We start from the raw sequence: 25,569 nt of genomic DNA on the forward strand, positions 1-25,569 counted from the left end.
AATGTATATTCTATGGTAAATCATTCATTACTATGTTGGCTTCTAATGTATTTATCCAATAGGAGTCCATTCATTGAATAAATCAAATGTTTGACAGCGCTGTAGTGTTATATAACCTATGGGTTAATGAACGGTATAACTTGGATAAGGCCTGACATAGTACTTCACAACCATGGTGTGTGTTCTGTTTCAGTTCATTCAGTCTAGATATTTGGCTTTGTTTATTCATTGTATTTTAATAAAATAATCTTTCAGGTTTATAATGCTTGTTCCAGTACAATATTTATCCTAGAAGGCAAACTAATAGATAACCAAATCATATGAAAATCCTTTAATTTTAAAACAACTTCATAGTCCTTTCACAATTGAAGAGCCTTTGCCTGACACGATAGCAGCTCTTCGTCTATATACCATGATCCAACACCCTGTAGGACAGTCCGACGGTTGTCATGGATGTGTGTAGCCAGGAAACAGCTCTGCATGTCCAGTCAAACAGCAGACAGCCATGTTGAGATTGACGTTGACATAATGTTCAGAAACACCCTCACGTCAGTGAGAGAAATAGCATCAATTGCAATAAAAATGTTCTTTACACTTTGATTCAATGATGCTGATCTTGTGAATAGATTGTTGTAGAACACTCAGCACTGGGACAGAATGTGCTTTAACATGTAACTGATTGGGAAGTGGGGACACTTTTCCTGTTCAATAAATTAGTATAAATTATCTCAGGAAAAGTAGAGCTACTCTGCTCCCTAAGCATGCCTGGTAGCATGTTCAGTCTGGACTGAGACCCCTCCAGTACTGGAGGCAGGGTGGGTCCAGACTAGGACACAGGCAGCCTGGTGGGAGACTACCTTGCAGACAGTCTAAAATGGCACCTTGTGCACTTCTATTGTCCAGAGCCCTACAAGGCAGCACTATGAGACTGGTGAAAACGTAGTGCATACAGTGCCATTTGTGATGAAGCCAAAGGCAGGTTGGTGTGGGTCTAGAAGACAGCAGTAGGTTGGCGTGTGTAGGTCAAAGGGCAGATGTTAATGTCCTCAGTGTGTGTTGCTCTGTGGAGCGACGGCTCGGAGGTGCTGCGGTTGATTCTAGGCAGAGCATGCTGCAGCAACTCAATGGACGACAGGATCTAGACAAGAAATAAGAGCCATTATTGTCAACATTCATTCAACATTATCTGGTCCCTGACTGACACCATTCATTCAACAGTATCTGGTCACTGACTGACACCATTCATGCAACAGTATCTGGTCACTGACTGACACCATTCATTCATCTGGTCACTGACTGACACCATTCATTCAACGGTCACTGACTGACACCATTCATTCAACAGTATCTGGTCACTGACTGACACCATTCATTCAACAGTCTCTGGTCACTGACTGACACCATTCATTCAACAGTATCTGGTCACTGACTGACACCATTCATTCAACAGTATCTGGTCACTGACTGACACCATTCATTCAACAGTCTCTGGTCACTGACTGACACCATTCATTCAACAGTCTCTGGTCACTGACTGACACCATTCATTCAACAGTCTCTGGTCACTGACTGACACCATTCATTCAACAGTCTCTGGTCACTGACTGACACCATTCATTCAACAGTATCTGGTCACTGACAACAACAACATTCATTCAACAGTATCTGGTCACTGACAACAACAACATTCATTCAACAGTATCTGGTCACTGACTGACACCATTCATTCAACAGTCTCTGGTCACTGACTGACACCATTCATTCAACAGTATCTGGTCACTGACTGACACCATTCATTCAACAGTATCTGGTCACTGACTGACTACAACAACATTCCCCGTGTGAGTAGCACAGCAACCGACTGATGTCTCTTAACTGTCAGGGTCAGTGCAAGGCCGGTGTTATGGGGGGGCCTGGCCCGCCCTAACGTACCATCTGGCCCGTCCAAATAAAATATTTAAATATGGATCATTTATTATTTGACTGAGACACGCGCCGACAGAAAGACCCATCATTGTCAGATAAAGCAAGCTTAACAGTCTGTGTAGCCCAGGTATCTGATGCTGCCTGAACTAAGAGTATTGCATGACATTCTCTTTCTTGCCAGACCGCATCAGATACCTGGGCTACATTCTGTTTCAGTCGATCGGATGCTACTAAGTTTTTGAATGTATTTATTTAACAAATCAGATGAAAACATCATGACTGGTTGTGTTCATGTCACATTCAAAAAGGTAGGCTAATTCATTTTTAGTTAAAATACATGTTACTATAAAACCGCTATTTGGACTGCTCATGAATTAAAATTACTGACATTTTTATTACATTTTTTACCCATTTCCTAAATTTTTGTGATATCCAAATTGGTAGTTACAGTCTGGTCCCATCGCTGCAACTCCCCTATGGACTCGGGAGAGGCGAAGGTCGAGAGCCATGCTTCCTCGACCCTGCCAAGCCGCACTGATTCTTGACACACTGCTCGCTTAACCTGGAAGCCAGCTGCACCAATGTGTCAGAGGAAATGCCGTCCAACTGGCGACCGGGGGTCAGCCTGCTGATGCCCGGGCCGCCACAAGGAGTCGCTAGAGCACGATGGGTCAAGGAAATCCCGGCAAGCCAAACCCTCCCCTAACCCGGACGACGCTGGGCCAAATGTGCGCCGTCTCATGGGTCTCCCGGTCACAGCCGGCTGTGACACAGCCTGGGATCTAACCCAGGGCTGTAGTGACGCCTCAAGCACTGCGATGCCACGCCACTCGGGAGGCCCTACTGTGCCGTTTTTAAAGTAATGCCCCACGCCGTCCTTGTTAGAATCTTAATATCACAAACAGAACTGGTACCATAGACAGTTTTAGGAGGGCATGTCATACAGTTGAAGTCGGAAGTTTACATACACCTTAGCCAAATACATTTAAACTCAGTTTTTCACAATTCCTGACATTTAATCCTAGTAAAAGTTCCCTGTCTTAGGTCAGTTAGGATCACCACTTTATTTAAAGAATATGAAATGTCAGAATAATAGTAGAGAGAATAATTTATTTCAGCTTTTATTTATTTCATCACATTCCCAGTGGGTCAGAAGTTTACATACACTCAATTAGTATTTGGTAACATTGCCTTTAAATTGTTTAACTTGGGTCAAATGTTGCAGGTAGCCTTCCACAAGCATCCCACAATAAGTTGGGTGAATTGTGGCCCATTCCTCCTGTCAGAGCTGGTGTAACTGAGTCAGGTTTGTAGGCCTCCTTGCTTGCACAAGCTTTTTCAGTTCTGCCCACAAATGTTCTATTGGATTGAGGTCAGGGCTTTGTGGTGGCCACTCCAATACCTTGACTTTGTTGTTCTTAAGCCATTTTGCCACAACTTTGGAAGTATGCTTGGGGTCATTGTCCATCAAGCTTTGATGTCTTGAGATGTTGCTTCAATAGATCCACAATTTTCCCTTCCTCATGATGCCATCTATTTTGTGAAGTGCACCAGTCCCTCCTGCAGCGAAGCACCCCCACAACATGATGCTGCCACCCCCGTGCTTCACAGTTGGGATGGTGTTCTTCGGCTTGCAAGCCTCCCCCTTTTTCCTCTAAACATAACGATGGTCATTATTGCCAAAGAGTTCTATTTTTGTTTCATCAGACCAGAGGACATTTCTCCAAAAAGTTCCCATGTGCAATTGCAAACCGTAGTCTGGCTTTTTTATGGCGGTTTTGGAGCAGTGGCTTCTTCCTTGCTGAGCGGCCTTTCAGGGTATGTCGATATAAGACTCGTTTTACTGTGGATATAGATACTTTTGTACCTGTTTCCTCCAGCATCTTCACAAGGTCTTTTGCTGTTGTTCTGGGATTGATTTGCACTTTTCGCACCAAAGTACGTTAATCTCTAGGAGACAGAACGCGTCTCCTTCCTGAGCAGTATGACGGTTGCGTGGGCTCATGGTGTTTATACTTGCGTACTATTGCTTGTTCAGATGAATGTGGTACCTTCAGGCGTTTCGAAATTGCTCCCAAGGATGAACCAGACTTGTGGAGGTCTACAATTTTTGGCTGATTTCTTTTGATTTTCCATGATGACATGCAAAGAGGCACTGAGTTTGAAGGTAGGCCTTGAAATACATCCACAGGTACACCTCCAATTGACTCAAATTATGTCAATTAGCCTATCAGAAGCTTCTAAAGCCATGACGTAATTTTCCAAGCTGTTTAAAGGCACAGTCAACTTAGTGTATGTAAACTTCTGACCCACTGGAATTGTGATACAGTGAAATAATCTGTCTGTAAACAATTGTTGGAAAAATGACTTGTATCAAACACAAAGTATAGTTTGTTAACAAGAAATTGGTGGAGTGGTTGAAAAACGAGTTTTAATGACTCCAACCTAAGTATGTAAACTTCTGACTTCAACTGTATATGCTTTTCCCTGTTGCCCCTCCTTTTTACAGTAGGGCCTGCTCCCCTCCTACAGATAGTTGAAGATGCCGTACCCAGTTGGAAATCGCTTCGAAAGTGAACCGAAACTAATTTCACACATAATAACAGCTTATAATAAGAGATGAATGAAGTAGGCTAAAGTATGATGGGAAGAATGGATGAGTTGATGAGCGAGGAGAAGCAAACTATGCATAATTATCTAATCACCAAATGTGAATGAAAAACAGGGCGGGCCATTTGTGTGGATCTATTCTAATTATGGCTAAATGTTATGTACTCTATCAGTGTAGTCTGGCCTACTTGCAGTCTGGCCTACTTGCAGTCTGGCCTACTTGCAGTCTGGCCTACTTGCAGGACACAGTGAGAGCGTGCATCATTTACAATGGCAAGATGACCAAGATAAATGGATGCACTCGTTAACGTTGCTTCAAAATGTGAATGAAAACGACTCCGATGGTGGGGAAGAATGTAATCATGACGACATCTCTGATGAGTATTCCTCTGACCTCAGCCTGAACCTACACCTGCCCACGCCACCACCAAATGAAATGAAACAGACGGCACGGCGTGGAACAGAACAAGCCGGTGAGAACTCTACGGGCTACTGTCATTGCTGAGGGAGCAGGTCCTACATCTCCAGCAAGAACTAAAATCAGCAATGCACTCCACAGCTGTCGTTGTTCAGACTGACATGCTCCAACTGATAACTGCTGTCATAGCAACACATATTCCTCATGCCTTTATTGCTTTTGTGCTGATTTTCACTTATCAAGCACACTTGTAATGTTTAGGCTACTGATGTTTTCTTCATTTGACCATGCATCTTGCATGGTTAAATAAAGGTTAAATAAAGGTTAAATAAATAATAAAAATCTTGCAGACTGTGCATCTTGGTGGTTGGTTGGGGTATTTAAAAAGAAATCAACACCAATGCTTTCTGTTTCAAAGTTGTAACAAAGGCACTCCATGAATACAAGGTACTGAATTACTAATTCAATGAATTGCACTTAATTATTGATTTGTTTATTGTTATACATATAAACGTGCCCCCCATGGAAAAAATAAGTGCCAGTCCAACGGATTCATTCTGGCATCGGCCCTCAGTTATCGTCCGGGGTAGTTCTAATAGACACAGGGTTATTATCATCCGGGGTGGTTCTAATAGACACAGGGTTATTATCATCCGGGGTGGTTCTAATAGACACAGGGTTATTATCATCCGGGGTGGTTCTAATAGACACAGGGTTATTATCATCCGGGGTGGTTCTAATAGACACAGGGTTATTATCATCCGGGGTGGTTCTAATAGACACAGGGTTATTATCATCCGGGGTGGTTCTAATAGACACAGGGTTATTATCATCCGGGGTGGTTCTAATAGACACAGGGTTATTATCATCCGGGGTGGTTCTAATATACACAGGGTTGTTATCATCCGGGGTGGTTCTACTAGACACAGGGTTATTATCATCCAGGGTAGTTCTAATAGACACAGGGTTATCATCAGGGGTAGATCTAATAGACACAGGGTTATCGTCAGGGGTAGTTCTAATATACACAGGGTTATCGTCAGGGGTAGTTCTAATATACACAGGGTTATTGTCAGGGGTAGTTCTAATATACACAGGGTTATTGTCAGGGGTAGTTCTAATATACACAGGGTTATCATCAGGGGTAGTTCTAATATACACAGGGTTATCATCAGGGGTAGTTCTAATATACACAGGGTTATCATCAGGGGTAGTTCTAATATACACAGGGTTATTATCAGGGGTAGTTCTAATATACACAGGGTTATTATCGGGGTAGTTCTAATATACACAGGGTTATCATCAGGGGTAGTTCTAATATACACAGGGTTATTATCAGGGGTGGTTCTAATATACACAGGGTTATCATCAGGGTTATTATCAGGTGTGGTTCTAATATACACAGGGTTATCATCAGGGGTAGTTCTAATATACACAGGGTTATCATCAGGGGTAGTTCTAATATACACAGGGTTATCATCAGGGTTATCATCAGGGGTGGTTCTAATATACACAGGGTTATTATCAGGGGTAGTTCTAATATACACAGGGTTATTATCAGGGGTGGTTCTAATATACACAGGGTTATCATCAGGGGTGGTTCTAATATACACAGGGTTATCATCAGGGGTGGTTCTAATATACACAGGGTTATCATCAGGGGTAGTTCTAATATACACAGGGTTATCATCAGGGGTAGTTCTAATATACACAGGGTTATTATCAGGGGTAGTTCTAATATACACAGGGTTATTATCAGGGTAGTTCTAATATACACAGGGTTATTATCAGGGTTATTATCAGGGGTAGTTCTAATATACACAGGGTTATCATCAGGGGTGGTTCTAATATACACAGGGTTATTATCAGGGGTAGTTCTAATATACACAGGGTTATTATCAGGGGTGGTTCTAATATACACAGGGTTATTATCAGGGGTAGTTCTAATATACACAGGGTTATCATCAGGGGTAGTTCTAATATACACAGGGTTATCATCAGGGGTGGTTCTAATATACACAGGGTTATCATCAGGGGTAGTTCTAATATACACAGGGTTATCATCAGGGGTAGTTCTAATATACACAGGGTTATTATCAGGGGTAGTTCTAATATACACAGGGTTATTATCAGGGTAGTTCTAATATACACAGGGTTATTATCAGGGGTAGTTCTAATATACACAGGGTTATTATCAGGGTAGTTCTAATATACACAGGGTTATTATCAGGGGTAGTTCTAATATACACAGGGTTATTATCAGGGTAGTTCTAATATACACAGGGTTATTATCAGGGGTAGTTCTAATATACACAGGGTTATTATCAGGGTAGTTCTAATATACACAGGGTTATTATCAGGGTTATTATCAGGGGTAGTTCTAATATACAGGGTTATTATCAGGGTTATCGTTAGGCGTAGTGGTAGTTATGTACCTGAGGGAAGAGTGGCCTGTCGTCTTTGGACTTCTTGATGCAGTCGGCCACCAGCCTCTTCATGGCTTTAGGACAGTTCTTATACAGCTTACTCAGCTCTGGAAACAGGGAGCCACGACCCACCATGAAGATGATCTGTAGAGGGAGAAGAGGGTTAGATGTCAGGGATTAGGAGGAAAGACTACAGATTGCAGTCATCCAGTTAGTTAGTCAGTCAGTCAACCAGTCAGCCAGACCATAGGGGCCAGTCAGCAGGGGGTGGTCAGTAAGCGAGCCAGTCCAAAGGGCCCAGTCAGTCAGCCAGTCCATAGGGCCCAGTCAGTCAGCCAGCCAGTTAGTTAGTTCATAGGGTCAGTCAGTCAGTCCATAGGGGCCAGTCGTCAGCCAGTCAGTCCATAGGGACCAATCAGTCAGCCCATAGGGGCCAGTCAGCCGCAGTCCATAGGGGCCAGTCAGTCCACAGGGCCCATTCAGCCAGTCCACGGGAGCAATCAGCCAGTCCATAGGGGCCAGTCAGTCTTCCAGGCCAGTCAGTCAGCTTGTCACTTCATAGAGGCCAGTCAGCCAGTCCATAGGGGCCAGTCAGTCAACCAGTTAGTCAGTACACAGGGGCCAGCCAGTCCATAGGGGCCAGGCAGTTAGTCAATCCATAGTGGCCAGTCAGCCAGCCAGTTAGGCCATAGGGTCCAGTCAGCCAGCCAGTTAGGCCATAGGGTCCAGTCAGTCAGCCAGCCAGGCCATAGGGTCCAGTCAGTCAGCCAGCCAGGCCATAGGGTCCAGTCAGTCAGCCAGCCAGTCCATAGGGTCCAGTCAGTCAGCCAGCCAGTCCATAGGGTCCAGTCAGTCAGCGAGCCAGTCCATAGGGTCCAGTCAGTCAGCCAGTCCATAGGGTCCAGTCAGTCAGCCAGTCCATAGGATCCAGTCAGTCAGCCAGCCAGTCCAAAGAGCCCAGTGAGCCTATAAGGGCCAGTCAGTCCATAGGAGTCAGTCAGCCAGCCAGTCCATAGGGTCCAGTGAGCCTATAAGGGCCAGTCAGTCGGCCAGTCCATAGGGGGCTGTCAACCAGCCAGTCAGTCAGTCCGTCCACGGGGGCCAGTCAGTCCGTCCACGGGGGCCAGTCAGTCCGTCCACGGGGGCCAGTCAGTCCGTCCACGGGGGCCAGTCAGTCCGTCCACGGGGGCCAGTCAGTCCGTCCACGGGGGCCAGTCAGTCCGTCCACGGGGGCCAGTCAGTCCGTCCACGGGGGCCAGTCAGTCCGCCCACGGGGGCCAGTCAGTCCGTCCACGGGGGCCAGTCAGTCCGTCCACGGGGGCCAGTCAGTCCAAATCCAATGCAAACTTTATTTGTCCATTGTGCCGAATACAACAGGTGTCGACCTTAACTCTTTCTTGAACTGCACTGTCGGTTAAGAAAATATTTACCAAATAAAATAAACATTTTTTTTTTTTAAAGTAACAATAACGAGGTTATATACAGGGAGTACCGGTACCGAGTCAATGTGCAGGGGTACAGGCTAGTAGAAGGAAGTTTGTACATGTAGGTAGGGGTGAAGTGACTATGCATAGATAATAAACAGCGAGTAGCAGCAGAGTAAAAATAGTCCGGTGACCATTTGATTAATTGTTCATCAGTCTAATGGCTTGGGGGTAGAAGCTGTTAAGGAGCCTTTTGGTCCATGATAGTTTGTCGGTGGACACCAAGGGACTTGAAACTCTCAACCCGCTCCACTACAGCCCCGGCGCTGTTAAATGGGGGTTTGTCCGCCTTTTCCTGTAGTCCACGATCAGCGCCTTTGTCTTGCTCACATTGAGGGAGAGGTTGTTGTCCTGGCACCACACTGCCAGGTCTCTGACCTCCTCCCTATAGGCTCTCATTGTCGGTGATCAGGCCACTGTTGTGTCATCAGCAAACTTAATCCATAGGGGCCAATCAGTCAGCCAGTCAGTTCATAGTGGTCAGTCAGTCGGCCAGTCAGTCAGTGTATGGTTGTAGACAGAGAGGACTGTGGAGCTTTAGGGTTAGTTGAGTCTGACTAGAGGCTACCTCCCAGCCCCTACCTCCCCAGAGGCTACCTCCCCAGAGGCTACCTCCCCAGAGGCTACCTCCCAGCCCCAGGCACATGAGGCCCTGTGCCAGCCACATTTACATAAGTATTCAGACCCTTTTCTCAGTACTTTGTTGAAGCACCTGTGGCAGCGATTACAGCCTAGAGTCTTCTTGGGTATGACGCAACAAGCTTGGCACACCTGTATTTGTGGAGTTTCTCCCATTCTTCTCTGCAGATCCTCTCAAGCGCCGTCAGGTTGGATGGGGAGCGTCGCTACACAGCTATTTCCAGGTCTCTCCAGAGATGTTCGATCGGGTTCAAGTCCGGGCCACTCAAGGACATTGAGACTTGTCCCGAAGCCACTCCTGCGTTGTCTTGGCTGTGTGCTTAGGGTCGTTGTCCTGTTGGAAGGTGAACCTTCGCCCCCAGTCTGAGGTCCTCATCATGGATCTCTCTGTACTTTGCTCCGTTCATCTTTCCCTTGATCCTGACTTGTCTCCCAGTCCCTGCCGCTGAAAAACATGGCTTGGTTTTTGCTCTGACATGCACTGTAAACTGTGGGATCTTATATAGACAGGTGTGTGCCTTTCCAAATCAATTGGATTTACCACAGCTGGAGTCCAATCAAGTTGTAGAAACATCTCACGGATGATCAATGGAAACAGGATGCACCTGAGCTCAATTTCGAGTCTCATAGCAAAGGGTCTGAATACTTTATTTTTATAAATTTGCTAGAATTTCTAAAAATCTGTTTTCCCTTTGTCATTATGGGGTATTGTATGTACGCTGAAGTTTACATACACGTGTCCATTGTGTGTCCCTACATCGTTACCTGGTCTCGAGTAGCGATCATGCTGTAAGGCAGTTCTCCAGTCATCAGTTCATACAGAACCACACCGTATGAGTAGACGTCAGACTGGAAACTATAGGGGTTGTTGTCCTGCATGCGGATCACCTCTGGAGCCTGGAGGAAGAGTTAGGGTTAGGCAGGGACAGCTACTGAAAATCTACTATGGTTGGTGACTACGTCAAAACTTCATTCATACATACAGCGCCTTGCAAAACTATTCAGACTCTTGGATTTCTTCACATTTTATTGTTACAAAGTGGGATTAAAATGGATCTAATTGTCATTTTGTTTGTCAACAATCTACACAAAATACTCTAATGTCAAAGTGGAAGAATTATATATTTTTTTTAGATAAACAATTCATAACTAAAATACAGTCATTGCATAAGTATTCAGCCCCTTTGTTTATGCAAGCCTAAATTAGTTCAGGAGTAAAATGTGGCTTAAAAAATAATAAGTTACATGTGAAATAATAGGGGTTGATGTGATTTCTGAATGACTAACCCTTCCTCTGTCCCCATACATACAATATCTGTAAGGTTTGTCATTGAAATTCAGTACCGAGAGAGACTTGGTCATTTCTTCAGCCAATCATATTTATTTAATATTGATTATATTAATAACGAACCGTCGACCGCACAATAAGTTGTGTTGCCGAGAGCTTCCCTAACAATGAAAAACAGATCTCTTATATAGGACATTAAGAATGCTTAGTTCCACCCCTCAGGCAGATCAAAGAGCATCATGAGCCACTTTGGGTTCATCCTGTCTTTATCTGCACCTGGCATTATCTTAACCCCTGACCCTGGCCTAATTTCCCGAATGCCAGGATGTCTAAGACCCTTTGTTCCAGTCCATCTCTATCCCAGTTAGAACCACCCCACATCCTATCCATCTCCCCAGTGCACCACTGATCACAGAATGGAATGTGGCTGTAAAGTTTCATCGCCCGCTAGTAAAACCCATTTCCTCGACGTCCAGACTAGCTGCAGGAAACTAGAGTGGACACCATAAAAACTCAGCCTTAGCGGTCCAGTCTTACTCTTAGTTAAATATATAATCGTTTACTATTAATATCAAACAAATCAGGTAAGTATGTAATTTTCCCCTGACAGTCCCTCAGTCAAGTATTGCATTTCAACTACAGAGACCAGGAACCTTTTCAAAAACCTCAAAGAAGGGCAGTGATTGGTAGAAGGGTAACAATAACAAATCAGACATTGCATGTCTCTTTAAGCATGGTCAAGTTAATAATTATGCTGTGGATGATGTATTAAACCACCCAGACACATCAAACATACAATCGTCCTTCTGAACTGAGCTGCAGGACAGGAATGAAAATACTCAGGGATGTCACTATGAGGCCATCGGTGATGTTAAAACAGTTACATAGTTTAATGGCTGGTGTTGGTAGACATCTGAGGATGCAAACCATTGTAATTACTCCACAATAATGACCTAAATGACAGAGTGAAAAAAATTATACAAATAAGCAGAAGAAAAATATTCAAAAAGGTGCACCTTGCAACAAAGCACTAAAGTAACACTGCAAAAACACCACAAAGGAGTACACTTTTTTCTCTAATTGCAAAGCCTCATGTTTGGGACAAATCCAACAACGCATCACTGAGTAACTGCCTCATTTTCAAGCATGGTGGTGGCTGCATTATGGTATGGGTATTCTTGACATCGACAATACTGTGGAGTTTTTCAGAATAAAAAAAATGCGATGGAGCTAAGCACAGGCAAAATCATATACAGTTGAAGTCGGAAGTTTACATACACCTTAGCCAAATACATTTAAACTCCGTTTTCACTATTTCTGACATTTAATCCTAGTAAAAACTCCCTGTCTTAGGTCAGTTAGGATCACCACTTTATTTTAAGAATGTGAAATGTCAGAATAATAGTAGAGAGTAATTTATTTCAGCTTTTATTTCTTTCATCACAGTTTACATGCACTCAATTAGTATTTGGTAGCATTGCCTTTAAATTGTTTAACTTGGGTCAAACGTTTTGGGGGGCCTTCCACAAGCATCCCACAATAAGTTGGGTGAATTTTGGCCATTCCTCCTGACAGAGCTGATGTAACTGAATCAGGTTTGTAGGCCACCTTGCTCGCACACGCTTTTTCAGGTCTGCCCACAAGTTTTCTATGGGATTGAGGTCAGGGCTTTGTGATGGCCACTCCAATACCTTGACTTTGTTGTCCTTAAGCCATTTTGCCACAACTTTGGAAGTAGGCTTGGGGTCATTGTCCATTTGGAAGACCCATTTGCGACCAATCCTTAACTTCCTGACTGATGTCTTAAGATGTTGCTTTAATATATATCCAGAAAATTTCCCTTGCTCTTGATGCCATCTATTTTGTGAAGTGCACCAGTCCCTCCTGCAGCAAAGCACCCCCACAACATGATGCTGCCACCCCCATGCTTCACAGTTGGGATGGCGTTCTTTGGCTTGCAAGCCTCCCCATTTTTCCTCCAAACATAACAATGGTCATTATGGCCAAACAGTCCTATTTTTGATTCATCAGACCAGAGGACATTTCTCCAAAAAGTACGACCTTTGTCCCCATGTGCAGTTGCAAACCGTAGTCTGGCTTTTTCATGGCGGTTTTGGAGCAGTGGCTTCTTCCTTGCTGAGCGGTATGACGGCTGCGTTGTCCGATGGAGTTTATACTTGCGTACTATTGTTTGTACAGATGAACGTGGTACCTTCAGGTGTTTGGAAATTGCTCCCAAGGATGAACCAGACTTGTGGAGGTCTACAATTGTTTTTCTGAGGTCTTGGCTGATTTCTTTAGATTTTCCCATGATGTCAAGCAAAGAGGCACGGAGTTTGAAGGTAGGCCTTGAAATACATCCACAGGTACACCTCCAATTGACTCAAATGATGTCAATTAGCCTATCAGAAGCTTCTAAAGCCATAACATCATTTTCTGGAATTCTCAATGCTGTTTAAAGGCACAGTCAACTTAGTGTGTGTAAACTTCTGACCCACTGGAATTGTGATAGTGAATTTTAAGTGAAATAACCTGTCTGTAAACAATTGTTGGAAAAATTACTTGTATCAAACACAAAGTAGATGTCCTAACCGACTTGCAAAAACTATAGTTTGTTAACAAGAAATTTGTGAAGTGGTTGAAAAACAAGTTTTAATGACTCCAACATAAGTGTATGTAGACTTCCGATTTCAACTGTAGGAAAACTTGTTTCAGTCTGCTTTACACCAAAGACTGGGAGACAAATTCACCTTTCAGCAGGACAATAGCCTACAACACAAGGCCAAATATACACTGGAGTTGCTTACCAAGAAGACAGGGAATGTTCCTGAGTGGCCAAGTTACAGTTTTGACTTAAATCTGCTTGAAAATCTATGGCTGTCTAGCCATGATCCCCAACATCTTGACAGAGACTAACTTCACTAGGGTAGGGGGCAGCATTCGGAATTTTGGATGAAAAGCGTGCCCATAATAAACTGCCTGCTACTCAGGCCCAGAAGCTAGGATATGCATAGATTTGGATAGAAAACACGAACGTTTCCAAAACGGTTAAAATAATGTCTGTGAGTATAACAGAACTGGTATGGCAGGCGAAAACCTGAGGAAAATCCATCCAGGAAGTACTATGATTTTGAAAGGCTGTTTTTCCATTGAAAGCCTATCCACCATACAAAGACTTAGGACCCAGTTCACAATCTCTATGGCTTCTTCTACATGTGGCCAGTCTTTAGGCATTGTTTCAGGCTTTTACTCAAAAAATGAGGGAGATACAGCACTTTCAATGAGTGGACAGGGGACATTTCCAGACATGATCGGGAGCACGCCTTTGTTTCTCCTTTTCTATTGACGAAGCTTTTGTCCGGTTGAAATATTATTGATTATTTATGACAAAAACAACCTGAGGATTGATTTTAAACATCGTTTGACATGTTTCTACGTACTTTTATTGTACTTTTTTGATTTTTCGTCTGTCGTGACCGTGGTTTGTTCCAATGGATTGCAGAACAAAACTGAGGTTTTTGGACATAAAAAGGGACATCATCAAACAAAACGAAAATGTATTGTGTAACATGGAGTCTTCGGAGTGCAACCATATGAAGATCAAAGGTAAGTGATTCATTTTATCACTATTTCTGACTTGTGTAACTCCTCTACTTGGCTTGTTACTGTTTGTAATGATTTGTCTGCTGGGCGCTGTTCTCAGATAATCGCTTTAACATTTTAGTCATTTAGCAGACGCTCTTATCCAGAGCGACTTACAGTAGTGAATGCATACATTTCATACATTTTTTTCTCCGTATGGTATGCTGGATGGTCTGCTTTCGCCGTAAAGCCTTTTTGAAATCTGACACCATGGTTGGATTAACAAGAAGTTTATTTAAATCCATGTATAACACTTGTATGTTTCATGAATATATTTATATCTTTTTTTATAATGAGTATTTCTGTTTTTGAATTTGGCGCTCTGCAATTTCACTGGATGTTGGTCAGGTGGGACGCTCACCCACACCGCCTAGTGAGGTTAAAGAATGTTTTAAAGAGTAACATGCAAATATTTCACAATCCAGGTATGCAAAGCTCTTAATAAACACTTACCCAGAAAGACTGACAGCTGTAATCACTGCCAAGGGTGCTTCTAACATGTATTGACTCAGGGTACTGAATACTTATGGAACGACTAGATTGTTATTTAATTTATATTAATCCCGCCCAAAAAATTTATTTCGTTGACAACAACTGCCAATACATTTTTAATCCCAATTCTGTAACAATAGAATGTAAAGAAATCCAAGAGGTCTGAATACTTTTGCAAGGTGCTGTATATAGTTTAGGAGGTCAAAGGAATGATATTGCAGCGAATATGCGGGTAATTCCAACCAGGATATGATCCCTGGATCCAGCTACTGTCAACAAAACACCTTAACTGCTACACCAAGAGGTCTGAAACCCTTGATAAGGTTTCTAAATGTCACTACAATATCTAGTTAAGAGTATGGTAGGGCTTACCATCCATAGTATGGACCCAGAGGGTTAGGGTGAGTGTATGGTATGTAGTGGTAGTGTATGGTATGTAGTGGTAGTGTATGCCGCAGCCCGTCTGGTGTTCAACCTTCCCAAGTTCTCTCACGTCACCCCGCTCCTCCACTGGCTTCCAGTTGAAGCTCGCATCCGCTACAAGTCCATGGTGCTTGCCTACGGAGCTGTGAGGGGAACGGCACCTCCGTACCTTCAGGCTCTGATCAGTCCCTACACCCAAACAAGGGCACTGCGTTCATCCACCTCTGGCCTGCTCGCCTCCCTACCTCTGAGGAAGCACAGTTCCCGCTCAGCCCAGTCAAAACTGTTCGCTGCTCTGGCACCCCAATGGTGGAACAAGCTCCCTCACGACGCCAGGACAGCGGAGTCAATCACCACCTTCCGGAGACACCTGAAACCCCACCTCTTTAAGGAATACCTGGGATAGAATAAAGTAATCCTTCTAACCCCCCCCCCCCAAAAGATTTAGATGCACTATTGTAAAGTGGTTGTTCCACTGGATATCTTAAGGTGAATGCACCAATTTGTAAGTCGCTCTGGATAAGAGCGTCTGCTAAATGACTTAAATGTAAATGTAAATGTATGGTATGTTAGGGTTAGTGTATGGTATGTAGTGTATTTATATTACCATCCATAGTATGGACCCAGAGGGTTAGGGTCAGTGTATGGGATGTGTGTGGTATGTGGCTCTTTCTGGGTGTAGATCGTGGCTTCCCCCTCACTCTCTCCTACACCCAGGTTCTGTTATCTCAGGCCATAAATTCCTGGAGGAGACTCTCTCCCCCTGGTCATGCAGAGAGAGAGACCACAGAGTGAACAAAGGATTTCACTTGGCCGAACTCCTAAATCCCCAAAATGGGAGAATTAAACAAAATGTCCACTTTTGAGAGTGTGGGAATGGTCCGTGGACACTTAAGGGACAGTTATGTTGAGTGCGTTTCATTTGGTGACCTCATGAAGGACAGGAAACACAACTTTCTCTGAATGTGTACATTTCTCAATTATGGGGTTTGCATCTAATTCTTGTAACAAATTAACCTGTTGGGGCTAGGGGGCAGTATTTTCACAGCCGGATGAAAAACGTACCCAATTTAAACAGGTTACTACTCTGGCCCAGAAACTAGAATATGCATATTATAAGTAGATTTGGATAGAAAACACTCTGAAGTCTCAAACTGTTTGAATGGTGTCTGAGTATAACAGAACTCATATGGCATGCATTTTTGCAAATAGTTAAGACCACGCAAACCCCGATGTAAGCAAAGGTTGCAATGGTTGTTGAATTCCTAACCATACCACGTGGAGCATTGGCTACACGGCTGGAAATCATTAAACTCTGAGACTATCGAGCCCTACAGAATAAGAGCAAATCTTTGATACTAATTACTAGACTGCAGCTAGAAATTATGTAAACCTAGGATGCGATTGCCAACAACCACCAAAACATTCATCTATGAGAACGTTTCTGAATGCTACTCTGAAGTATCCATTCTAACCACAAAATACTTTGATCTTCGGGGAAACGCAACCAGAGAGACTCTGATGAACTCTCCAGCAGACGGACCGGATTCCAACAGAGAAGACAACAATGACATACGGGTGTAAATATATACGTGCAATTATTCTCAAATGAGCGGCCATTCATGTGCAAAGGATTAGCCTTTCAATGTATATAATTATAGACTGTGTGTAATGAATCCATTTGTCTTTCCCGCTCTCTGTCCCACCCCTTTCCCTTTGTCCACCAAGCCGTCATATCAGCTTAGTCCACAAGGGACTCTTTCCCATCATTGTTAGTAACCAATATCTACTGTTTGTTTATGTATTCCTGTGATTATTTAGTTAGTAAATATAGTTGAAGTCGAAAGTTTACATACACTTAGACATTAAGTCGTTTTTCAACCACTCCACAAATTTCTTGTTAACAAACGATAGTTTTGGCAAGTCGGTTGGGACATCTACTTTATGCATGACACAAGTAACTTTTCCAACAATTGTTTACAGACCGATTATTTCACTTATAATTCACTGTATCACAATTCCAGTGGGTCAGAAGTTTACATACACTAAGTTGACTGTGCCTTTAAACAGCTTGGAAAATTCCAGAAAATGATGTCACGGCTTTAGAAGCTTCTGATAGGCTAATTAACATCACTTGAGTCAATTGGAGGTGTACCTGTGGATGTATTTCAAGGTCTACCTTCAAACTCAGTGCCTATTTTCTTGACATCATGGGAAAATCTAAAGAAATCAGCCAACACCTCAGAAAAACAATTGTAGACCTCCATGATTCTGGTTCATCCTTGGGAACAATTTCCAAACGCCTGAAGGTACCACGTTCATCTGTACAAACAATAGTACGCAAGTATAAACACCACGGGACCACGCAGCCGGCATACCGCTCAGGAAGGAGACGTGTTCTGTCTCCTAGAGATGAACGTACTTTGTTGCAAAAAGTGTGAATCAATCCCAGAACAACAGCAAAGGACCTTGTGAAGATGGAGGAAACGTGTACAAAAGTATATATATATATATATATATATATATATATATATATATATATATATATATATATATATATATATATATATATATATATATATATATATATATTCACAGTAAAACAAAACCTATATCAACATAACCTGAAAGGCCGCTCAGCAAGGAAGAAGCCACTGCTCCAAAACCGCCATAAAAAACCCAGACTACGGTTTGCAACTGCACATGGGGACAAAGATCGTACTTTTTGGAAAAATGTCCTCTGGTCTGATGAAACAAAAATAGAACAGTTTGGCCATAATGACCATTGTCATGTTTGGAGGAAAAAGGGGGAGGCTTGCAAGCCGAAGAACACCATCCCAACCGTGAAGCATGGGGGTGGCAGCATCATGTTGTGGGGGTGCTTTGCTGCAGGAGGGACTGGTGCACTTCACAAAATAGATGCCATCAAGAGCAAGGGAAATTATCTGGATATATTGAAGCAACATCTCAAGACAGCAGTCAGGAAGTTAAAGCTTGGTTGCAAATGGGTCTTCCAAATGGACAATGACCCCAAGCATACTTCCAAAGTTGAGGCAAAATGGCTTAAGCACAACAAAGTCAAGGTATTGGAGTGGCCATCACAAAGCCCTGACCTCAATCCTATAGAAAATGTGTCGGCAGAACTGAAAAAGAGTGTGCAAGCAAGGAGGCCTACAAACCTGACTCAGTTACATCAGCTCTGTCAGGAGGAATGGGCAAAAATTCACCCAACTTATTGTGGGAAGCTTGTCGAGGATTACCTGAAAATTACCAAATACTAATTGAGTGCATGTAAACATCTGCCCCACTGGGAATGTGATCAAAGAAATAAAAGCTGAAATAAATCATACTACTATTCTGACATTTTACATTCTTAAAGTAAAGTGGTGATCCTAACTGACCTAAGACATGGAATTTTTACTAGGATTAAATGTCAGGAATTGTGAACAACCGAGTTTAAATGTATTTGTAAACGTGTGTATGTAAACTTCTGATTTCAACTGTAAATAATTGAGCCAATTGGTGTATGGATGATTCATAGTAGAGGCTGGGTTCGTGCAGATAACCAACAATATACGACATTCAGATGAGCCTGATGAAGGTAATAATAATAATAATAATTCATTAATAGAAGACCAAAATAGTTATATTCTGAAAATTATAACTTTGTAATCTGAACATTTTCCTTGGTGCCCAGACTTCCTAGTTAATTAAAATTACATCATTAGTTTAATCACGTAATAATAATTAGTGAATTGATTTGATAAAATAACTGTCTTCACCTTTAATGATGCCAAAAACACGACATATGTTAGGGTATGGTATGTAGTGTTATTATATTACCATCCATAGTATGGAACCAGAGGGTTAGGGTGAGTGTATGGTATGTAGTGGTAGTGTATGTTATGTAGGGTGTTTATATTACAATCCATAGTATGGACCCAGAGGGTTAGGGTTAGTGTATGGTATGTAGTGTGTTTATATTACCATCCATAGTATGGACCCAGAGGGTTGCTCCACCTGATATGAACCACTCCAGCGAGCCTTCACCGTGGCTAGACCAAAGTCCCCGATCTTCACTGTAAGGCCCTCATGGAGGAAGATGTCTACACATGTGTAAAGGACCTACAAATTCTGGAACATCACAGATTAGTGACAATTCTATATGGTGCCTTATGAAAAGGATACTGTTGGATTTCATGTCCCGATGAATGATATTCTTAGCATGTAGATAACTGAAAGAAAAAAATGTGAAAGAAATTACATTGTTGACAATGACTTAAGTTTCATGCATGCGTTTGTAAATGTTTGCTGGTAAGGCAGGTATGATTGAATCCAGCCCTTACCACCTCAGGTATCAAAACATAATGAATCCATACCTATTTTTTTTTTTTATTTCACCTTTATTTAACCAGGTAGGCTAGTTGAGAACAAGTTCTCATTTACAACTGCGACCTGGCCAAGATAAAGCAAAGCAGTGTGACACAGAGTTACACCTGGAATAAACAAACATAGTCAATAACACAATAGAAAAGTCTATACACAGTGTGTGAAAATGAAGTAAAATTAGGGAGTTAAGGCAATTAATAGGCCGTAGTGGCGAAATAATTACAATTTAGCAAATAAACACTGGAGTGATAGATGTGCAGAAGATGAATGTGCAAGTAGAGATACTGGGGTGCAAAGGAGCAAGATAAATTAATAAATACAGTATGGGGATGAGGTAGGTAGATAGATGGGCTGTTTACAGATGGGCTATGTACAGGTGCAGTGATCTGTGAGCTGCTCTGACAGCTGGTGCTTAAAGTTAGTGAGGTAGACATGAGTCTCCAGCTTCAGTGATTTTTGCAGTTCGTTCCAGTCATTGGCAGCAGAGAACTGGAAGGAAAGGCAGCCAAAGAAGGAATTGGCGTTGGGGGTGACCAGTGAGATATACCTGCTGGAGAGCGCGTTACGGGTGGGTGCTGCTATGGTGACCAGTGAGCTGAGATAAGGCGGGGCTTTACCTTGTAAAGACTTATAGATGGCCTGGAGCCAGTGGGTTTGTTGACAAATATGAAATGAGGGTCAGCCAGCGAGGGCATACAGGTCGCAGTGGTGGGTAGTATATGGGGCTTTGGTGACGAAACGGATGGCACTGTGATAGACTGCATCCAGTTTGTTGAGTAAAGTGTTGGAGGCTATTTTGTTAACGACATCGCCGAAGTCAAGGATCGGTAGGATAGTCAGTTTTACGAGGGTATGTTTGGCAGCATGAGTGAAGGAGGCTATGTTGTGAAATAGGAAGCCGATTCTAGATTTAAGTTTGGATTGGAGATGCTAAATATGAGTCTGGAAGGAGAGTTTACAGTCTAACCAGACACCTAGGTATTTGTAGTTGTCCACATATTTTAAGCCCAAACCGTTCAGAGTAGTGATGCTAGGCGGGTGGGCATCGATCGGTTGAAGAGCATGCATTTAGTTTGACTTGCATTTAAGAGCAGTTGGAGGCCACGGAAGGAGAGTTGTATGGCATTGAAGCGCGTCTGGAGGTTAGTTAACACAGTGTCCAAAGAAGGGCCAGAGGTATACAGAATGGTGTCGTCTGCATAGAGGTGGATCAAAGAATCACCAGCCGCAAGAGACATCATTGATGTATACAGAGAAAAGAGTCGGCCTGAGAATTGAACCCTATTGCACCTCCATAGAGACTGCCAGAGGTCCGGACAACAGCCCTCCGATTTGACACACTGAACTCTATCAGAGAAGTAGTTGGTGAACCAGGCGAGGCAGTCATTTAAGAAACCAAGGCTGTTGAGTCTGCCGATAAGAATACGGTGATTGACAGACTCGAAAACCTTGGTAAGGTCAAAGAATACGGCTGCACAGTATTGTCTTTTGTCAATGGCGGTTATGATATCGTTTAGGACCGTAAGCGTGGCTGAGGTGCACCCATGACCAGCTCAGAAACCAGATTGCATAGCGGAGAAGGTACGGTGGGATTCGAAATGGTCGGTGATCTGTTTGTTAACTTGGCTTTCGAAGACCTTAGAAAGGCAGGCTTGGATAGATATAGGTCTGTAACAGTTTGGGTCTAGAGTGTCTCCCCCTTTGAAGAGGGGGATGACTGCGGCAGCTTTTCAATCTTTGGGGATCTCAGACGATACGAAAGAGGTTGAGCAGGCTAGTAATAGGGGTTGCAACAATTGCGACAGATAATTTTAGAACGAGATGGTCCAGATTGTCTAGCCCAGCTAATTTGTAGGGGTCCAGATTTTGCAGCTCTTTCAGAATGTCAGCTATCTGGATTTGGGTGAAGGAGAAATGGGGGAGGCTTGGGTGAGTTGCTGTGGGGGGTGCAGAGCTGTTGACTGGGGTAGGGGTAGCCAGGTAGAAAGCATGGCCAGCCGTAGAAAAATGCTTATTGAAGTTCTCGATTATCCTAGGTTTATTGGTGGTGACAGTGTTTCCTAGCCTCAGTGCAGTGGGCAGCTGGGAGGAGGTGCTCTTATTCTCCATGAACTTTGCAGTGTCCCAGAACTTTTTGGAGATTGTGCTACAGGATGCAAATTTCTGTTTGAAAAAGCTAGCCTTTGCTTTCCTAAGTGTATATTGGTTCCTAACTTCCCTGAAAAGTTGCATATCGCGGGGGCTGAGAATGGGGGTGTGCTCAGTCCTCCTTTTCCTGTAGTCCAATATCATCTCCTTTGTCTTGATCATGTTGAGGGAGAGGTTGTTATCCTGGCACCACACTGACAGGTCTCTGACCTCCCTATAGGCGGTCTCATCGTTGTCAGTGACTGTTTGCTGACGACTGTTGTGTCGTCAGCAAACTTAATGCAATAGTTTTTAAAAGTAGATAGAGACAGAACATAATGGAAAGTAACAACAAATACTACAACAGATATAGAGACAGAATATAATGGACAGTAACATAAATACAGCAACATAGATATAGAGAGAACATAATGGACAGTAACTACATAAATAGAGCAACAAGTTACATTGATACTATCCTATGCAACAGCTGTTGAACAATATATACATATATACAGGCACCGGCCTGTACCCTACCCACCCTAAACTCTCTCCTGGCCCCTTACACCAAGTCTGAATTTGTCCTGCTAAGTGACCTAAACTGGGACATGCTTAAACCCCCTGACCAAGTCCTAAAGCAATGGAACTCCCTCAATCTTCCTCAGATTATTACCAATCCCACAAGGTATGACTCCAAACACCCAGAAAAGGCTACTCTTCTTGATGGTATCCTCACAAATAATCCTGATAGGCATCAGTCTGGTGTTTTCTGTTTTACAGCCTGTGTTCGTAATGGCTGCTCATTGAAATGACCTGTCCTGATTTGTCAGACGCTTCCTTCATGAACTAGCCTCTGTAAAATGGTAGATTTATGTTATGGCTTTTCAACCTCTGCCATATCGTGGATTCAGAGCTATCTAATAGAAATCAAAGGGTTTTCTTTAATAGAAGCTTCGCTAATGTCAAACATGTAAAGTGTGGTGTACTGCAGGGCAGCTCTCTAGGCCCTTTACTCTTTTCTATTTTTACCAATGACCTGCCACTGGCATTAAACAAAGCATGTGTGTCCATGTATGCTGATGATTCAACCATATACGCATCAGCAAGCACAACTAACGAAGTCACTGAAACCCTTAAAGAGTTGCAGTCTGTTTTGGAATGGGTGGCCAGTAATAAACTGGTCCTGAACATCTAAAACTAAGAGCATTGTATTTGGTACAAATTATTCCTTAAGTGCTAGACCTGAGCTGAATCTGGTAATGAATAGTGTGGCTGTTGAACAAGTTGAGACTAAATTACTTGGCGTTACCTTAGATTGTAAACTGTCATGGTCAAAACATATAGTTTGAGTTTATTTTATTTTTACAGGGACAGTGCACATTAATCAACGTTTCAGTAAAAGTGCCGGTTTTAGCCAGCCGGCTAATTTTCAACCGCAGTCCCTGGGCAGGTTATTAAAAACAATTACAATATAGACAATCATAGAACAGTGAGCACACGCAGAGTAACATAGGACAAGCAAGACATAGCATAAAGACAGAGCAACATAGAACAAAAAGCAACAAGACAAAATCCATAAAAACAAAGTGTTTCCACACCTCACAAGCTACAGACAACAGACAACATGGAAAGCGGCAATACACAGCTAGGGATTATGTTCACAAATCTGATTGACCTTTAGCCATGTCTTCATGCATTTTGTGAAAGTGTGATATGTGGTGCAGTTATGTGTGTCTGATGGCAGTGTATTCCAGACATGGGACGCTCTCACAGAGAAAGCGGATTTACTAAAGGTGCTTTTCCTTAAGGGAACTATACAGTCACCTCTCATGGCAGACCTTGTGGATCTGCTGCCATATGTTTGGATTTTCTGTTTAACAAAAGTACTGAGTGGAGGGGGAGCTAGGCCATTTAGGATCTTGAATACAAGACATGCGTCGGTGTATTGCACCAGATTTTCCCAACTCAGGAGCTCATGCTTTCTGAGGATGTAACAGTGATGATGGCTATTGGGCTTCCTATCGAGCACTTTGAGAGCCTGTTTGTAGACAGACTGAATAGGTTTTAATGTTGTATAGCAAGCTTGGGTCCAACTAGTCAAGCAGTATGTTAAGTGGGGGAGTATCATCGATTTGAAGTACAGTCTTGCTACCTCTGTGGTCAAAATTTCGTATAAATCGGAAATTAGCTAGGTTGAATTTGGTTATTTGAATTACCTTTTTCACATGCTTTTTAAAAGAGAGGTTGGAATCAAGTATGATTCCAAGGTACTTAAAATCAGATACCACCTGGAGCTTCTCCCCTGACACATAGACATCTGGCTCAGTAGCATCTGTTGCCCTCTTTGTGAAGAACATGCAAACAGTTTTTTTCACATTGAGATGCAAACACGAGTCACTGAGCCACTTTGTAACCTGGACCATTACAGTAGTGAGTTCTTGTGCAGCTTGTTGTTTGCTCTTTGCATGCACATATATCACTGTATCATCTGCATACATTTGAACTTCAGACCCAGTGCAGACGGAAGGCAGATCATTAATGTACAGGCTGAACAAGAGGGGCCCCGGTATTGACCCTTGGGGCACGCCCACATCATAGCTAAGAGTGGGCGACAGCTCATTGCTCACTCTGACGCACTGAGTTCTGCCTTCAAGGTATGATTTCATCCATCTCAAGGCATCGGGGGAAAAGTTGAACTTGGACAATTTTGTGATGAGAATCTCATGGTTAACAGTATCGAAAGCCTTCCTTAGGTCCAGAAACACAGCCCCAACAACGCCCCCTTTGTCCATCTTGGACTTCTTCACATTTTCCAGAAGAAAGCAGTTGGCCGTTTCTGTGGAGTGTTTCGCTCTGAAGCCAAACTGCATGGAGTGTAATGTGAAGGGGCTGTTGTTGAGGTGGGAAATCAGTTGTTCTGCTACACACTTTTCAACAACCTTCGACACTACAGGTAGTATACTAATGGGCCTGTAGTTACTCACGTCAGCAGGGTCGCCCGATTTAAAGATGACCGTTATTATGGCTGACTTCCATACCCTTGGAAACACCCCCAGACCAATAGATGTGTTGGTGACCTTAGTAATGGGGCCAATGAGTGACTCTTTGTAGTTTTTAAGAAAGGTAGAGTCCAGCCCAAACACATCTTTGGATTTAGAGTTCTTTAGTGAGCTAATCACCTTGTTCACCTTTGACTAGATTCAATGGTTGCAAAGATGGGGAGAGGTCTAGCCGTAATAAAGAGATGCTCTGCTTTTTTGACACCACACTTCAAAAAGCAAGTCCTGCAGGCTCAAGTTTAGTTTAATCTTGATTATTGTCCAGTCATGTGGTCCAGTGTGGCAAGGAAAGACCTAGTTAAGCTGCAGCTTGCCCAGAACAAAGCAGCACGTTTTGCTCTTAATTGTAATCAGAGGGCTGATATAAATACTATGCATGCCAGTCTCTCTTGGCTAAGAGTTGAGAGAATGACTGCGTCACTTCTTTTTATAAGAAACATTGTGTTGAAAATCCCAAATTGTTTGCATAGTCAACTTACACACAGCTCTGACACACACACTTATTCCACCAGACATGACACCAGGGGTCTTTTCATAGTCCCCAAATCCAGAACAAGTTCAAGAAAACTTACAGTATTATATAGAGCCTTTATTGCATGGAACTTCCATCTCATATTGCTCAAATAAAACAGTAAACCTGGTTTCA

At 42.9% G+C, this 25,569-nt stretch overlaps 2 protein-coding genes across 3 annotated transcripts in view; one reads left to right on the forward strand and one right to left on the reverse strand.

The window, feature by feature from the left end:
- The window catches only part of LOC115149906 (probable E3 ubiquitin-protein ligase makorin-2), a 33,703-nt gene extending 33,443 nt beyond the window's left edge, over positions 1–260 (forward strand). The window contains exon 8 of the mRNA XM_029692703.1: positions 1–260. This exon is cut by the window's left edge and continues 714 nt beyond it. The gene's annotated coding sequence lies outside the window, so the exon portion shown is untranslated.
- A 56-nt stretch (positions 261–316) lies between these two features.
- The window catches only part of raf1b (Raf-1 proto-oncogene, serine/threonine kinase b), a 67,009-nt gene continuing 41,756 nt past the window's right edge, over positions 317–25,569 (reverse strand). For both annotated transcript variants that reach the window (XM_029692702.1, XM_029692701.1), the window contains exons 13-17: positions 19,537–19,583; positions 19,336–19,454; positions 10,269–10,400; positions 7,390–7,524; positions 317–1,138 (exon numbers count right to left, since the gene is read on the reverse strand). In XM_029692702.1, the coding sequence (XP_029548562.1) occupies positions 992–1,138; positions 7,390–7,524; positions 10,269–10,400; positions 19,336–19,454; positions 19,537–19,583 (580 nt within the window). In that variant the 3' untranslated portion in view covers positions 317–991. The remainder of the gene's footprint in view (positions 1,139–7,389; positions 7,525–10,268; positions 10,401–19,335; positions 19,455–19,536; positions 19,584–25,569) is intronic.

The sequence above is a fragment of the Salmo trutta genome, chromosome 16 (genome assembly GCF_901001165.1).
Source record: "Salmo trutta chromosome 16, fSalTru1.1, whole genome shotgun sequence".
NCBI classification, from domain to species: domain Eukaryota; kingdom Metazoa; phylum Chordata; class Actinopteri; order Salmoniformes; family Salmonidae; genus Salmo; species Salmo trutta.